The sequence below is a fragment of the Crocodylus siamensis genome, chromosome 3, assembly GCF_052110815.1.
Source record: "Crocodylus siamensis isolate JL-2025a chromosome 3, ASM5211081v1, whole genome shotgun sequence".
In the NCBI taxonomy this organism is placed as follows: domain Eukaryota; kingdom Metazoa; phylum Chordata; order Crocodylia; family Crocodylidae; genus Crocodylus; species Crocodylus siamensis.
In genome coordinates, this window is record NC_143397.1 from 214361610 (window position 1) to 214377393 (window position 15784).

Genomic DNA, 15784 nt, shown 5'->3' on the forward strand with positions numbered 1-15784 from the left:
GCCTGGCAACAGGAGGTACAACTAGTGTTGCACACAGCTCCTGAAACAACAGCAGTGAGCTGCACAGCCCAGTGGGCAGCCTACCTCCCCCCTACCACTCCTAGGGTGTGCGCAGTGGCAGGAGCCCCCCAGCACCCCTGGATGAGCCACTCGGGGTTCAAACCGTCCCACAGCTTGGCCTGGGTCCCCACTCATCTCTGCCCCTCCCATCCCTCACCATGAGGCCTTAGTCTGCTCCCCAACCCTTTTCTCCCCTCCCCCACAACCCTTCCTTCCAACACGCTTACTTACCTGCTGGGTACTACTCCACATGCAGCCAGTCTGCATTCCTGGCCACCTGCAGCTGGCTGTCTGTGTCTATGTGTGCCACTCACCTCATACTTCTCATAGGTTGTCTGCGTACCACTGATGATATGCATACAAGAGTTTGGGAACTGCTGCTGTAGAGCACTTTCAGGGGCCAGATCAGGTGAAAATTGTCATTTCTGTCTGCACCTTTACAGACATATGATTTTATAATGGCTCATCCAGGTAATGGGATAAGAATCAATAGGCTCAGTTTAGAGCATATTTAACACAATCCAATCTATGGATGAGTTCTTGTTCCTCAGTTTTTTGTTCTAGTTCATTTCTTAAGTTTTGCTATCTAAGAAGACCCACTCTGAGGTCAGCAATGGAATCTCCAAAGAGCTTAAAGTATTTTTCCTTTCTAGTGCTACTGTCAGATTGGTGTTCTTTAATGGGGCAGGATGGCACAAAAGCCCCCATGGTTCACCAAAAGCATCTGGATACGTCTCCTAGCTAAAAGAGAGGTGTACACGCAGTGGAAGGGAGGGGCCATCACCAGGGAGGACTATACTGTGGTTGCTCGGGGCTGCCCCGGTCAGGAAGGCCAGGGCGGAGATGGAACTGGGACTAGCTACCTGGATCAAGGACAAGAAGTCCTTTTTTAAATACATAGGGTGCAAAAAGAAGGTACTGGATAATGTGGGGCCCCTGCAAGACATGCTAGGAAATCTGGTTGTCACACCAGATGACAAAGCTAACCTATTCAACAAATTCTTTGCCTCCATTTTCCTGAGCAGGGACCGGATCAGCCCCCACCACTGGGACCCCCTCAGGCCCCAGGGGAGGTGCACCCATGCCAGGGGTCAGTGAGGATCTAGTTGGGAAACTTCTGGAGGGACTGGACATATTTAAATCAGCTGGTCCGGATGATCTCCACCCCCAAGTGCTGAAGGAATTAGCTGAGGTCATTGTGTGACCCATGGCATGGCTTTTACGAGCATTCATGGTGCTCTGGTGTGGTGCCAGGGGACTGGAAGAGGGCCAGCGTGGTTCCCACTTTTAAAAAAGGGAGGCAGGAGGACCCAGGAAACTATAGGCCAGTTAGTCTTACCTCGATCCTGGGGAAACTTTTTGAGAGAATTATCCTGGCGCATGTCCACGAGGAGCCAGCAGGGGAGATTTATTTTTAGGGGCAACCAACAGAAGTTTGTCAGAGGCAAGTCCTGTCGAACCAGCGTGGTGGTCTTCTATGACCAGGTCACAAAATCCTTAGATGCAGGGGTAGCAGTGGACTTTAGGATGGCCTTCGATACTGTCTCTCACCTCATTCTTGTTAAAAAAACTAGGGGACTGCGGTGTCAACACCTACACAATCAAATGGGTCTCTACCTGGCTGGAAGGCCGCACCCAGACAGTAGTCGTGAATGTGTCATTTTCGACCTGGAGGGATGTGGGCAGTGGGATCCCCCAGGGCTCGGTCCTCGGGCCCGCACTGTTCAACATCTTCATCAGTGACTTGGCCGAGGGGGTAAAAATCGCCCTGTTCAAATTTGCTGACGACACTAAGATGTGGGGGGAAGTGGGCACGCTAGACGGGAGGAATAGGCTGCAATTGGACCTAGACAGCTTACAGGGGTGGGCAGATCAGAACAGGATGGGTTTCAACACTGACAAGTGCAAGGTGATGCACCTGGGGAGGAAGAACCAGCAGCATACCTACAGGCTGGGGAACTCCCTTCTCATCAGGGCAGAGGCAGAAAAGGATCTTGGAATCACTATTGATGCCAAGATGAACATGGGCTGGCAGTGTGGGGATGCAGTAAGGAAGGCCAACCTTACCTTGTCATGCATCCACAGATGCATCTCGAGCAGGTCCAAAGAGGTGATTCTCCCCCTCTATGCGACACTGATCAGGCCGCAGCTGGAGTACTGTGTCCAGTTTTGGGCGCCGCACTTCAAGAGGGATGTGGACAACATGGAGAGGGTCCAGAGGAGGGCCACCCACATGATCGGGGGCAGCAGGGCAGACTCTGAGGAGAGGCTACGGGACCTGAACCTGTTCAGCCTCCACAAGAGAAGGCTGAGGGGGGATCTAGTGGCCTGTTACAAACTAGTCAGAGGGGACCAGCAGGCATTGGAGGAGTCCCTGTTCCCCCAAGCACTACAAGGCATGACTAGAAATAATGGTCACAAGCTGGCAGAGGATGGATTCAGGCTAGGTATCAGGAGGTGCTATTTCATGGTCAGGGCGGCTAGGATCTGGAAGCAACTTCCAAGAGAAGTGGTGCTGGCTCCTACCCTGGGAGTCTTTAAGAGGAGGTTAGACAAACACCTTGCTGGGGTCATTTGACCCAGTACTCTTTCCTGCCATGGCAGGGGGTTGGACTTTGATCCGCTCAGGTCCCTTCCTACCCTACCGACTATGAAATTCTTATGACTATGGATTGCCTCATCTGTCCAGTATAGACAGCAGAGAGGCACTGTAAGCAGTTGATGGTTTATATAATATTGGTTAAGGTGCAGGTGAATGAACTTTGGATGAACTGGAAAATCCAGTTTTATTTGGTCCAGTGATTATGTTGTCTATGTTAATGAGGGGGCACAGCTGGCATCTGGGTTTGAAGCAAGGTCTGGTGCTTTTAACATAATTCAGTATGTCAACATTGTAGGCATTAAAGTCTTGCTGGTAGATTTGTGGTGGGAAAGCCAGTTCCTGGCTACAAATCCTGTATATGCTTCTGTCATTTAGCAGCCACAGAGTATCATCTGTTTTTTTGGAGAACGAAACATCACCTTTCCTTATGTGATAAATGGAAATATCTATAAAATATCTAAAACCTATGAATAGGAAGACCACTTCCTGTCTAGTTATCGTAACTTGATAATATAAAATAGAGCTGGCCAGCTGATGGCCCACCAGTTACATGTGGCCCACGAAGGGTTTAATTTATAGCTCTCAAGCTTCTGGTCTGATCACTGCACCTTCAGTGTTCCTACTGCCACTGGGGTCTCTGAGCCACTCATTCCTCCTCCAGCTTCTGCTTCCTCTCCCCATTCCTGGGGGTGGGACAGCACAGCCTGTGCGAGTCCAAGGAGCCTGCAGCCTGTGAGGCTCACAGTGCTTCAGGGTCTACCCACCATGTTATGCAGCATTCATGGTGTGTAGTCCTCGGGACATGCAGCCCCTGACTGCTGAGAAGTTGGAGACCTATGATGAGACAGGAAGATTTTAGAAATTTGCTTACTTTGCATTATTGAACTGGAGTTATTGGAAATCCCAGATATTCCTTTTTAAGAGGAACAGACCATCTTCTTAAAAATGATGGTTCCTCTCGAAGTTTTCTTAGTGAAATGTATTTCATGTAAGTTAATGTATCCCGAGCTTTTAGCCTGCCCTCAGGTGTCTCTTGATAGTTTTCCAATGTTGGCTTGCCTTGCTAGGTTTGGGCTTAGGAAGGAATTTTTGTCCAGCTCTGACTGGTTTTCCTTTGCATTGCAGCACCTCCTTTCTAGGATCTTCTGCCACTGCCCTGTTTATAGTCTGTGTCTCTGTGTCTCTCCTGTTCTTTGCCTGTGGCATGTTGCCAGGTTTGGGATGATTTTCCCCCATCTCCAATAAGGTGCTTTTTCAGTCATGATGTTGAAGAAGGTGAGAGTAGTTCATTCTCTCTATCTCTCTCTGGAAGTTTTAGAAAATGGCTTGCTTCTGCATAAAGGATGGGGCATAATGGTCAAGGAGGCCTGTTGTAGTTCTGGATTCTTACATTTTGGAAGAAGCCCCATAGGAAATAGTTTAACCCAAAAGTAACTAATTTACTGTGGTTTTCTTTTAATTTTTCATCTTTTTAACAGTCACTTTCTATTGGAGTTCTCTTGTGCACACTGGAATCCTGTACTGTGTAGTAAGAACTGTATTACCAAGGAACTCTTTCTGCCTGATTTAGGATTTGGAATACTTGTCTGAAGGACTTGAAGGGCGCTCTTCTAATCCTGTGGCAGTACTTTTTGATACACTGCTTCATCCAGAGGCTGACTTTGGATATGACTACCCACCAGTTCTGCATTGGAAGCTAGAACAACATCACTATATCCCACATATAGTGCTTGGCAAAGGACCACCTGGTGGGGCTTGGCATGTGAGTAAATTTTGGAAAAAAATTCAACTCCTATGATTTGAATGTCATATTTTTAGTCTTTTCTTATGTGGGCTTGATTCCTAGGTGGAAAAGAATTGCAGGTTTTGCCATTCAGCTGAAGCCCAGATTCTTTACAGAGAACCAGAAAAGCAGAGGGAGAAGGGGGAAGGAAAAAATAAACAAATCAATGTTGTGGGAGTCACTTTTGAGCATAAATAAGCAATATTTGCTATAACTTTTTAGTTTCATTCTTCTTTTATTTTATTCTTGAGGATTATTTACCTCAGAAGTGAAGGGATGCCAACTTTGTGAGGGATGTTTGAGAGACCTGGTTGCAAGGATGCATTAGCTGGCAGGTTCAGGTCCCAATAGTCCTGCATGTAAACTTATTAAAATGAAGTGATCCTAGTATGTTTGCATATTTTTAATAGTGTACTATAAAACTGGTCAAATTTTTAATTTGCAAGAACCAAACAGATTGTTGACTTAGCAGTTGCAAATATTAATCAGGCTTTTAAAAGTAATCCTGGGGTTCCATATTTTTGCCTATGTTTTGTTAATAGATGAGATTAATTTGCAAACTTCTTTGTCACTTATAAAAGGACCCTATTCTTTCAAGTCCCACACATGTTCATTTAACTGTTAAAAAGTTTTATATAGGGTTTTTTCATATTTTAAAACTATTAAGTGTTAATACAAATATAACAGCACTTCACAAATTCCTTTAAATTAAAAAAGGAAACTGTCAGTATGTTGGCATAAGCATTACGCATAAAAAATATTTAAATTGGATGTTGGGGTCACAGAAGGGAGAGGGTTAAATTAAAAATGGGGGAGCAGTTCAAAATGTTTTGATTTCCATCAAGTGATGTAATACTCTTCTACTCTTGAATTTATCTTCCACAGTGATATTTAAATTAATGTAGAACCGACTAAACATTAAAAAGGCCCAAACACAAACTGTAGAAATCTTCCTTTTGTTAATTTTAAATTACCCAAATGTGTGTGCTTGGTGGAGGTTTTTTGCGGAGTGGGGGGTTGTTTGGTTTTTTTAATAGAATCTTGATTGTATCCCTTTGAGACATTATTGGAATTAACTTTTGGTGGACTTATGTTGTATGTCATGTTCATGATGAAAGAGAACTGTCTGTCATTTTTTTTGCTTAAAATCAAAAATATGTTCTGAGGGGCTTGAAAAACCACCTACTGCAGAAAGAACCCGTCTTCTCTTGGGCATTCGTCCTTGTGTCATCACTAGATGGCAAGGACTGCAGCAAGAGGAAGAGGCTGTTTAGTCCATCTGAAGACAAGCCTCCATGAGGAGTGATTCTTAAACATTTTCAGAGTTTGGATCATTGATGTAGGAAGTGTCTTATTAACTAATTGCTCTCTAATTTGGTGATGTGGACAACTTCCTCTTCTGCTTGTAATCATCACTTCCCTATGAATTTTATCAGTTCATTTTAATTGCATGAAAATGTAGTAAATTTTTGTATATTTCTGTAGATTTTTTTTTTATCCTAGTTCAGCAACTAGCAGGAGAGTTAGTTTTTGTGCAGTGTGTGAGTTCTTTAATCCACTAAAACTAAGTTCAGCCTTGAACTTTTTACCTGCCTGTATTGATTCAATCTTCACAGGTTGGTTTAAGCTTGCATAGATTGAACCGATAAGCAACTGAACAGACATTCACTTTTGATTCGGGAAATGCAGCCACAGGTCTGTAGGAGCTGGGGAGTGCTAGAGCATACCTTCCTCTTCAGCTGAAGCAGACAGTTTGGGCCAAGACTAGCCCACCCACCTTGGGCGGGGGGGAGGAGGGGTTGTTGGGGAGGTACAAAGCATCCTGAGATACTGGGGGACTGTGAGTTAACATAAATCTAGAGGGGCTCTGGAACAGAAAAGTTCAATAAACCAATTTAAGATGGATACAGTATCAGATTTACTTGATTTATCAAGGTTTATCTTAAATCAGTTTTGGCTATTTTGAAAGTGATTTATGTACACTGAATTGCTGTTTGTTGCAGATTTGAACCAGTTTCTGATCACTTATACTGGTTTATGTGTAACTTCTGTTTCTAGCTTAGGAGTAGTTGTAGACAACTTACCCATAGATTGTATGATTTAAACCACTGCACTAAAGCCAGCACTAGGAAGTGCTTGGAGCAGGTAAAGTTGATAGCCTAGTTGTTGTTGACTGTGGTAACTTGCTCACACTTAAACTTCTAATACTATTTATTTTGAATTCGGTCGGCAGGGGCATTCTTACAGCATGTTTTCTCCCCTTGCCTGTATGTTCTTTGACTGGGAACTTTCCGTCAGGATTTATTTATTTTCCTGCTAGGAAATTATGGCTTGAATTTTTTTTTTCTTAAATTTCCCCTTCTCCCTGCCCAGATTCTTTCTCTTCTGTATCTGAACTTCTGTTCTCTTAGATTAACAGTCTACCACTTGTTATCATTGTGTTCCTAGTTTTAAATGACTTTTTTTGTCTAAGCAGAATTTCTGAGTTTATGCACAATCAGCCATCTATTCAATCTTCTTAGTTCTGGTGCTGTTTCTGGTGGCTCCATGCAAAGTTTTGTCTTTCAGGAAGGTTAATGTGTTTCTGTGTTGTTGTGTTGTTTAGGAAGAAATGTATTTCTTAAAGCATTTGCTTTTAGGGAAAGGCATCCTAGAACCAGAGACGATTTATGCCTATTTATGGACTTGCTTACTGTTTCTATTAATTTCCATTATAATGTTCACTTCCTTGTTTCCACTTTAATTACCAAAATAACAGTTCAAACAGCTAATGTAATAGGGTATTTCAAAGTTAATACGTGGCAGTAGTCAGTATGTACATGAAGTAATGAAGATTCTTATCAATTTTTAAGATGATTTTGTTTAACAAATACAAATAATGTAGGTTCATCACCAGAGCAAACATGCAGCTGACTAATGCTCCTGAAACTGATTTGTCTTTAGTACCCAGAAGGGACATCCCATTGTGGCTTACAGGGTTGGCAGCTCCAGGGCAGCCAGCTAATTAGTTTGTAATCTGGAAGGCCCAAGGTTTCTGGCCCACAGCAGTTTGAGCTGCTTCAGACCCTTGAAATTCACCCCAGGATTTTCACAATAGAGAGCCTGGAAGCCATGGAAAAACTCCATAGTTCTTTTTTTAGTATGAATCTGTGCAGATGTCCCAACAGGTTGTTGTACCTATGCCTCATGTCTGAGTTCAGTCTCTTGAATAGTTACGTCTGTCAGGCTACATGTGTTCCAGGTATGGGTGTGAAAAGGCAGTGGTCACAACTCATAACTCAGTTCCTTACCATCTGTGGCAGAAGGATTGACACTAGACTGTGTGAACTTTAACAGCTATTTTGTGAAGAGTTATTTTTTCTAATTTAGTTAGCTTTTCCAAAAAGCAAGCAAGCATGGGGATATTCTTTCCAATATCCCAATATACAGAATAAGGTGAAATTGCATAATCATTAGAAATGTGGCACTTGAACCCTCAGACAATATCTCTCATGCCCTAACTGATAAGTAATAGTAAATATCTCTTCCTCATTTGTTATTTACGTTGTACCTATATAAAGTGGAGAATGCAGTACCCAAATTGTACCTTCTGAAGCAGTTTATTAATATGGCCTTTAATACTGTGGGGACAGATGTAGAGGCCGTGGTCCACGAGACCACTGGGTAGACCTCCAGGCCTTGCAGAGAGCAAAGGGCCCACTGTGGAAGCTAAGTAAAAATTGATGCTTTCTTAACACTGAAAATGAACTTCAAAAACAGGATCCTATTTCACTTTACACATCCAAATGGCAATTACCTGGCTGAGTAACTGCTATTTTTGACCTATATATGGTTTACAATTCTGTTTTACATGTGGTGTGGATATCTAAGCATCCCCATGGCTACTGAGTATGTAATGGGCTGTGTTCTGGCATAGTGGGGACATTGATTTGCTTTGCATGTGCATGCCTTCAGACAGTATTGATCTTAAAAATGTATCTGGCAAAAAAAAAATCATGAGTAGTGGGTGTTAGATGCCAGGTCTGGTGGAATCTCCCATGTTGTAGCCTAATTGTTACAGCATTTGCCCAGGGTTCCTGCCTAGACTTTTTCTTCCCTTAATATGGGGAGGGGGGGTCATCACAGCTCTCCATCCATTTTAGCCAGCATTAAATGCAAGGTGCTGTGGCTCAGCTTCAAAGAAGAATTAATCTCAAACCTGTGATCTGGTGGTTAGATCACTATGTTGGGAAGTTGGAGGGTTGTATATTCAAATTCCCTCTGGATTAAAGGGGAACTGCTTTCTGGGCAAGTGCCTTGACTGTTAAGCTATTGGGCTAAAACATAGGAGGGCCCTTTTCACCTTTTTCATGCCGTATTGTAACTTACAAAGCATGAGCATGTCTATAAGGAGTTGCATACCTCCTCAGCCAGATGGTAGCATATTACTTGCTGCATATGCTTAGTAACCTTGTGGATACTCATGTATCCAAAGTCCATATGAAGTAGGCTGCAAACTGTACTTAAGCACCAGTAGGTAACTGCTGTCCATGTAAAGTTAAATAAGATTCTGACTCGGGCACCACTCCTTCATAAAAGCATGGCTCCAAAAGCTTGTTAAGCTTGCCTCTACAGAGAAGCCTTTTAGATCCAAAGAACAGGCACAAAACATCACAAGCTAAGAAGGTATAAGAGTCCATGCTATTGAATGTACTAGTGATGCTGAGAGTATTCCTAATGTCAACTTTGGCACTCCTTGTGGATTCTACTTCTGATGTTGAAGTTTGCCCTTGAGGATTTGTCGTCTTCCTTCTGACACTGCAGGTACTGCCACCAAGATCATCTAGTACAAGGTTGTTTGCAAAGGAACTCTTTTCCTCTCTCTTTAAGACATTTCTCCCTGATTTCCAGCAGTGAGCCCTTGCTGAAGAAGCTGGAAAAGGACCCTACCAAGTTATCCAGGATAGCCCAGTATTGATTCCTATTACAGAACTAAAGACCAGTATTAGTCCAGTATGCCACCTTGGCTCTACAGACCTGATTGAATACCATAGTTCCATGAGTCCCAGAGCAGTGTCTTGTTGCATGTCTTCACCGTGAAACACAAATCCTGTTTACCTACAGTACTGATAACCCTCCCTGGAATCCCAGTAGCCTCAGACTAAATCATGAGATGAAACAATCTGTCTTCATTGGTTAAAGAGTCTCCTTCTTCCTGGTGAAACTACCATCCCTGTTCTGTCACTCCAGGAGCTCATGTCAAGTATTAGACATGGATGGCCATATGGAGTAGACCATAATTCAGGAAAATGTGTAATAACTGTTCCTCATACTAAGTGCCTTGGCATTGAGAAGAATGGCACTGATAGATGAGGTTTAAGTGGAACCTGTGAAAGGCCTTTAGCAGCACAGTCTATTCTAATCAAAGACTGAATAGTTTCTATTGCGAGCACTCAGTTTTTCAGCAAACCAGAAAGAGGATGATGGATCAATCAAATCCTTCCAAAGAAGCTTGGAGCTCTTACAGATAAGGTAACTTCTATTTCATTACAGTTCAGGGTTGCAAATTATCTAATGTTATTCACAAAGTACAGCTTTTTCATTTGGGAGAAAATAACATAGCTCCTTTCCAGATTCCTGGAGGAGTACAGAAGTTCTGGGAAAAGGTGGCCAGAAAAGGATAAATGGTGATTATCCTTTTCTGGCCACCTTTTCCCAGGTGTAGGTGAAAATGGATGAGCAGCCAAGTCAATGGCAACAGTTCTCATAATGTACTAAGTTTTTGATGACGTGCCTGATCTACCAAGAGAGGTCCAGAGTATGGACATATCTCACTCTTAATGCCTGCTGTCCTTGAGAATTTATACCCTAGTGCCACGCTAAAGAATCTTCTGATACTAGACGTGTCAGAGACAAAGAACACCATTCATACTTTCAGGTAGGCTGCTCATCCAAGGAGCAGCCTTTCAGTTTTACAAGGGATGTACTATCTTTCACAGCCCTCCATTTCAAAGGTAGTAAGATTGATACTAAGTTCAGGAGCCACACTGAAACTCAAACCCCACAACAAATCTTTTGAAACTGCCTTGCTCCCTTCCTGTAGGCTTGGGTATAGATTTCCCTTGGGGACTACAGAACATATTAACAACAGCTCACTTCCCTGTTATTTCTCCCTTTTTGTTGTTTTTGCCAGGGACCCTTTTCAAAAGAAACTTTTCACCCACCCTGCTCTGTACTACTTCTCTAGTACTGGTTTGTGGATCTCAACTTGCAGGAAGCATATTTCCATATTGCCATTGCTTGGTCTACAGGAAGTCCCCCTATTTAAAAAGCATTACCAATACAAAGTACTTTGAATTTTCCAAGGACATGCTGGCCAAAAAAGATGTATGTATAATGTAAAGGTAATTAATGAGTAGTTGATCAGAGGAAAGTCTTACTAAGCAACTGACAAACCTAAACTATGTATTAGTTCTGTTCAGCTGCTGATGTGAACTGCAAAAAATTGTTCCCAACTCCAGCATAGGCAACAAAGTTCCTAGAAGCCAAGATGGAGTCAGTAGCACAACAGGCCTGCTTGCCTCAATTTAGTCCCTTGCTAAAGGGGACAATTGTATACCTTGCCTTGATTCCACTTTGCCTAATGTCATGTGCCTGTTTGAACATGCATGACATCAGTTACCAGGCTTTTCATAGATTTCATAGACATTAGGGCTGGAAGGGACCTCGGGAGATCGAGTCCAGCCCTCTGTCCAAAGGGCAGGAAGTCAGCTGGGGTCATAGGATCCCAGCAAGATAAGCATCCAATTTACTCTTGAAGGTGTTCAATGTAGGTGCTTGAACCACCTCCGCTGGCAGACTGTTCCAGACCTTGGGGGCTCGGACAGTAAAGAAATTCTTCCTTATGTCCAGCCTGAAACGGTCTTGCGGGAGTTTGTGACCATTCGACCTCGTCATCCCTTGGGGCGCTCTGGTGAACAGACGTTCCCCCAGATCCTGGTGGTCACCCCTGATAAACTTATAGGTGGCTGTCAGATCACCCCTGAGCCTGCGCTTTTCCAGGCTAAAGAGTCCCATGGCTCTCAGCCTGTCATCGTAAGATCTGTTTTCCTGACCTCTGATCATGCGCGTGGCTCTCCTCTGCACTCTCTCAAGCTTCTCCACATCCTTTTTGAATTGTGGAGCCCAAAACTGAACGCAGTACTCCAGCTGTGGCCTCACCAAGGCCGAGTACAAGGGGAGAATGACGTCCCGGGATTTGCTCAAGAAGCATCTATGGATGCTTTTTGGTCGCTTTACTAGCCGCAGATTCGCATTGGAGGCTCATGTTCATTTTGTGGTTGATGATGACCCCCAAGTCTTTCTTCTGTAGTGCTATCCAGCGTAGCACTGCCGAGCCTATAAGGGTGCTGCAGGTTTTTCCTCCCAAGGTGGAGAACTTTGCATTTTTCGGTGTTAAACACCATCAGGTTCTCGTCTGCCCATTTGCTGAGCTTGTCCATGTCAGCCTGGATCACCTGCCTATCTTCTGGCGTGGATGCTTTGCCCCAAAGTTTGGTGTCGTCGGCGAACTTGGCCAGTCCACTCCTAACTCCAGTGTCCACATCGTTAATGAAGATGTTGAACAGTATGGGTCCCAGGACAGAGCCTTGAGGGACCCCACTGGTTGCAGGGCACCACGATGAATGACTGCCATCAATCACAACCCTCTGGATCCGACCACGAAGCCAATTTCCCAGCCAGCGGATAGTGGTGGAGCCAAGGCCACAACCGGCCAGTTTGGCCAAGAGGTGATCATGGGATACCAGATCAAAAGCTTTTTTGAAGTCAAGATATATGACATCAATCTCTTCTCCCTTGTCCAGGTGATAGGTCACCTCGTCATAGAAGGAAATGAGATTGGTCAAACAAGACCTACCCGCAACAAACCCGTGCTGGCTGTCCCTTAGAATGTTAGCCTGGGCCAGTCCCTCAAGGATGGCCTCCTTAATAAACTTTTCTAAGATCTTCCCCAGGATAGAAGTCAGGCTAATGGGCCTGTAGTTAGCCGGATCCACTCTCCTCCCTTTCTTGAAGATCGGCACCACATTGGCCTTCTTCCAGTCTTTGGGCACTACACCAGAGCGCCAGGAGTTTTCAAAGATCCGTGCCAGGGGCTGGGCTGTGACGCTCGCCAGCTCCTTGAGTACCCTGGGGTGCAGGTTGTCAGGGCCAGCTGACTTGAAGGTATCCAGCTTCTCAGGGTGTTCCTTCACGAGGTCAGCATTGATGGAGGGTAGGGGATTCCCCTCACCCAGATTTCCCTGTCCCATAGCAGGCATGGGCATCCCGTGTGACTGATGAAAGACTTACGCAAAGTACCTATTTAATAGGTTGGCTTTTTCCTGGGCATCAGTTGTCAGTTGCCCCATCTGGTTTAGCAGGGGTCCAACATTGCCCTTGTTTTTCCTCCGGCTCCCCACATATCTGAAAAAGGACTTTTTGTTGTCCTTGATGCCTGAAGCTAGTTGGAGTTCAGTTGCAGCCTTGGCTTTCCTGGTTTGGTCCCTGCAGGACTGGACCAGCGCGGAGTAATCCTCCTTGGAGGTGAATCCCGTCCTCCATCCTTTGTAGGCTTTCCTTTTTAGCCACAGTAGGTCCGCTAGGTCTCTGGAGAGCCGGGGGGCTGCTGTGCCTTCTTGCTGCCTTTCCTCCGTGTTGGAATAGATTTAGCTTGTGCACTGAGGATCGCTTCCTTGAGAAGCAACCACTCTTTAACTCCCATCTCCCTGGGGTCATGGTCCCTGAGGGCCTGACCGACTAGCCTCTTGAGCTTGTCAAAGTCGGCTTTTCTGAAGTCAAGGACTTCTGTGTTGCTGACTGACTTGCCAGCTTTACGGCGGATGGTGAAGGTGATCAGCTCGTGGTCGCTGTCACCCAACTTCCCATCAATCACTAGGTCGCCGATTAAGTCGTCCCCCGTAGCCAGTACCAGGTCAAGCAGCACTTTGCCTCTCGTTGGCCCATAGACTTCTTGAGTCAGGTAGAGGTCATCCACGCACGAGAGAAAGCTTTGCGCCCGCTCAGATTTAGCTGAGTGATCTTCCCACCAGATGTCCGAGTAATTGAAGTCACCCATGACAACCAAGGTCCTGGAGCAAGCGGCCTCAGTCAGTTCCCGGGCGAACTCCTGGTCAAGCTCGGGACTTTGAGTGGGAGGTCTGTAGTAGACTCCCACCGTTGTGTCCCCTGTGCCGATTTCCCCACGAATTTTTACCCAGAGGGTCTCTAGCTGTCCATGCCGGTTGCCAACATCAGCTTGCAGGGACATGTAGCTTTCCTTCATATAGAGAGCTACACCCCCTCCCCTTTTGTCAACACGATCCCCCCTGTATAGGGTATAGCCCTCTATCCCCGTGGTCCAGTCATGGGTGGAGTCCCACCAGGTCTCCGTTATCCCAATGACATCATATTTCTTTGCACTGAGCAGGAGGATGAGCTTGTCCTGCTTGTTGCCCAGGCTCCTGGCATTAGTGTACAGGCAGGCAAGTGTGCCCTTGGGGGCTCTTGCCTTGCCCACAGATTGTGCCAGGGCTGGGGCAGGGGTGAGCTCCCTTAAGTGCCCCCTTAAGTGCCTTGGTCCGCTGGCTTTGCAAGGGCCGTTCAGCGGGCCAGCAGTGGCAGTAGTCCCCCCATCCCCCAGCGGGCTTCGTTTAAAGCCCGGTGGAGCAGGTCAGCCAGCCTGGCTGAGAAGAGCCTCCTCCCCAGGGGAGAGAGGTGGAGGCCATCTCTTCCCAGCAGCTCGCTGCCTCTCTCTCCAAAGAGCGGGCTGTGGTCATGGAAGCCAAAGCCTTCCCGATAACACCAGCACCGCAGTCTTTGGTTCACCGTGTGGATCCTCCTCTCCCTCCTCAGCCCATAGCCCGAGACTGGGAGGATCGAGGAAAACACCACCTGAGCTCCCAGACCCCTGAGCCCCACTCCCAACTCCCTGTAGCGCCTCATGACCTGGCTGGGGGTGCTCCGAGCCATGTCATTGGTTCCCACGTGAATAAGGAGCATGGGGTAGTGGTCTGTGGGCCGGAGGAGCTGCGGGATCCTCTCCGCAATGTCTCGGATGCGGACCCCCGGGAAGCAGCAGACTTCCCGGGCTAAGGGGTCAGGGCGGCAGATTGCCCCCTCAGTGCCCCGCAGGATGGAGTCTCCCACAACAAACACCTTACGCTTTGTCCTGGGGAGAGCGGGGCCAGTAGCTGCGGTTGAGCCTGGGTTGCCTGCGGGAGCTGGCAACTGCGTGGGCTCTGCTGGGGCTGCAAGAGGTGCGAACCTGTTGCTAAGCTCCGGCGGGGCAGGGGCCTTGGTGCGGCAGGCCTTCGGGCCCTTGACCACCTTGGTCCATGTCCCTGACTGGGCAGAGCGGGAGGTCCCAGAGTCCTCCTTAGTCGCGGAGGGAGACGGAGCTCTACCCTGCGGCTCCCGGGGGAGAAGGGCCTGGCAGTAGGAGTTGATCTCCTGCTCGCAGTCCCTGATGGCACGCAGTCTCTGGACTGTGGCCTGGAGCTCCTCCAGCTGGTGCGCCAGAGACCCCAGTAGGGAGCAGACCCCGCTAGGGGAGGTGGCCATGCTCCCGGGCCCCAGAGCCTGAAAAAGGGACAGGCAGCCCCCGCAGCCAAGAGCCAGGGGCTCCGTCTGCGTGGAGCCCGGAACCATGGGCTCCGTCTGGGTGGCCGTCTCTGAGGTGCCCAGTGGAGGGGCCGCAGAGCCCGAGGGGACCCTTGGGGTGCGGTGCGTGGCCATCCGTGTCATGCCTCTGGTAGGCTGGCTACAGCTGGGGCCGACTACTCTGGGGGGTCGCAGGCAGGGTCTCGTGCCCTCCCGCGCCCTCTCCTGCGCGAACTCCGCACTAACTCGAGCGTCTGTTTACGCAGCCTGGTCGCGGGGCTCCCTGGGGGGCTGGGCCAAGTAGGGGCCTGGGCGGGGGCTTGACCCGGCCCGGCTCCACACAGCGGCCTCCTCCCAGGGAGCGAGGAGTTAACCCCTTCCCACTACGAGTCCACTTACCTCCAGCTGTGCTGGGGGTTGGCAGGGGGCTCAGTGGCTGCTGAGGGGGTGTCTGGGGGGCTTCGGGGGAGTGGGGGTGCAGCAGGCTTCACCTGCGCGTCTCTCACCGCTCCAGAGCCTACCTGAGTCCTCCAGAGCCTACTTAAGGCCTTTTCTAAAAAGACTCAGTTTGGGTCAGTCTGTTCCTCCAGGGGACATCAGCCAACTCCATCCCTTCTAATCCTGTTTTTTATGACTGTCCTTTGAGCTGATGGTTAAAACCTGATATTGTCAGAAAGCGTACTATTCAAAACCTGTCAGCGTTCACCTCACCAGTCCAG

At 47.2% G+C, this 15784-nt stretch overlaps 1 protein-coding gene across 4 annotated transcripts in view; it reads left to right on the forward strand.

Moving 5' to 3' along the window:
• Positions 1 to 15784, forward strand: part of OSGIN2 (oxidative stress induced growth inhibitor family member 2) — a 52801-nt gene that overhangs the window by 19278 nt on the left and 17739 nt on the right. For all 4 annotated transcript variants that reach the window (XM_090040288.1, XM_090040286.1, XM_090040287.1 and 1 more), the window contains exon 4: positions 4233 to 4424. In XM_090040288.1, the coding sequence (XP_089896414.1) occupies positions 4233 to 4424 (192 nt within the window). The remainder of the gene's footprint in view (positions 1 to 4232; positions 4425 to 15784) is intronic.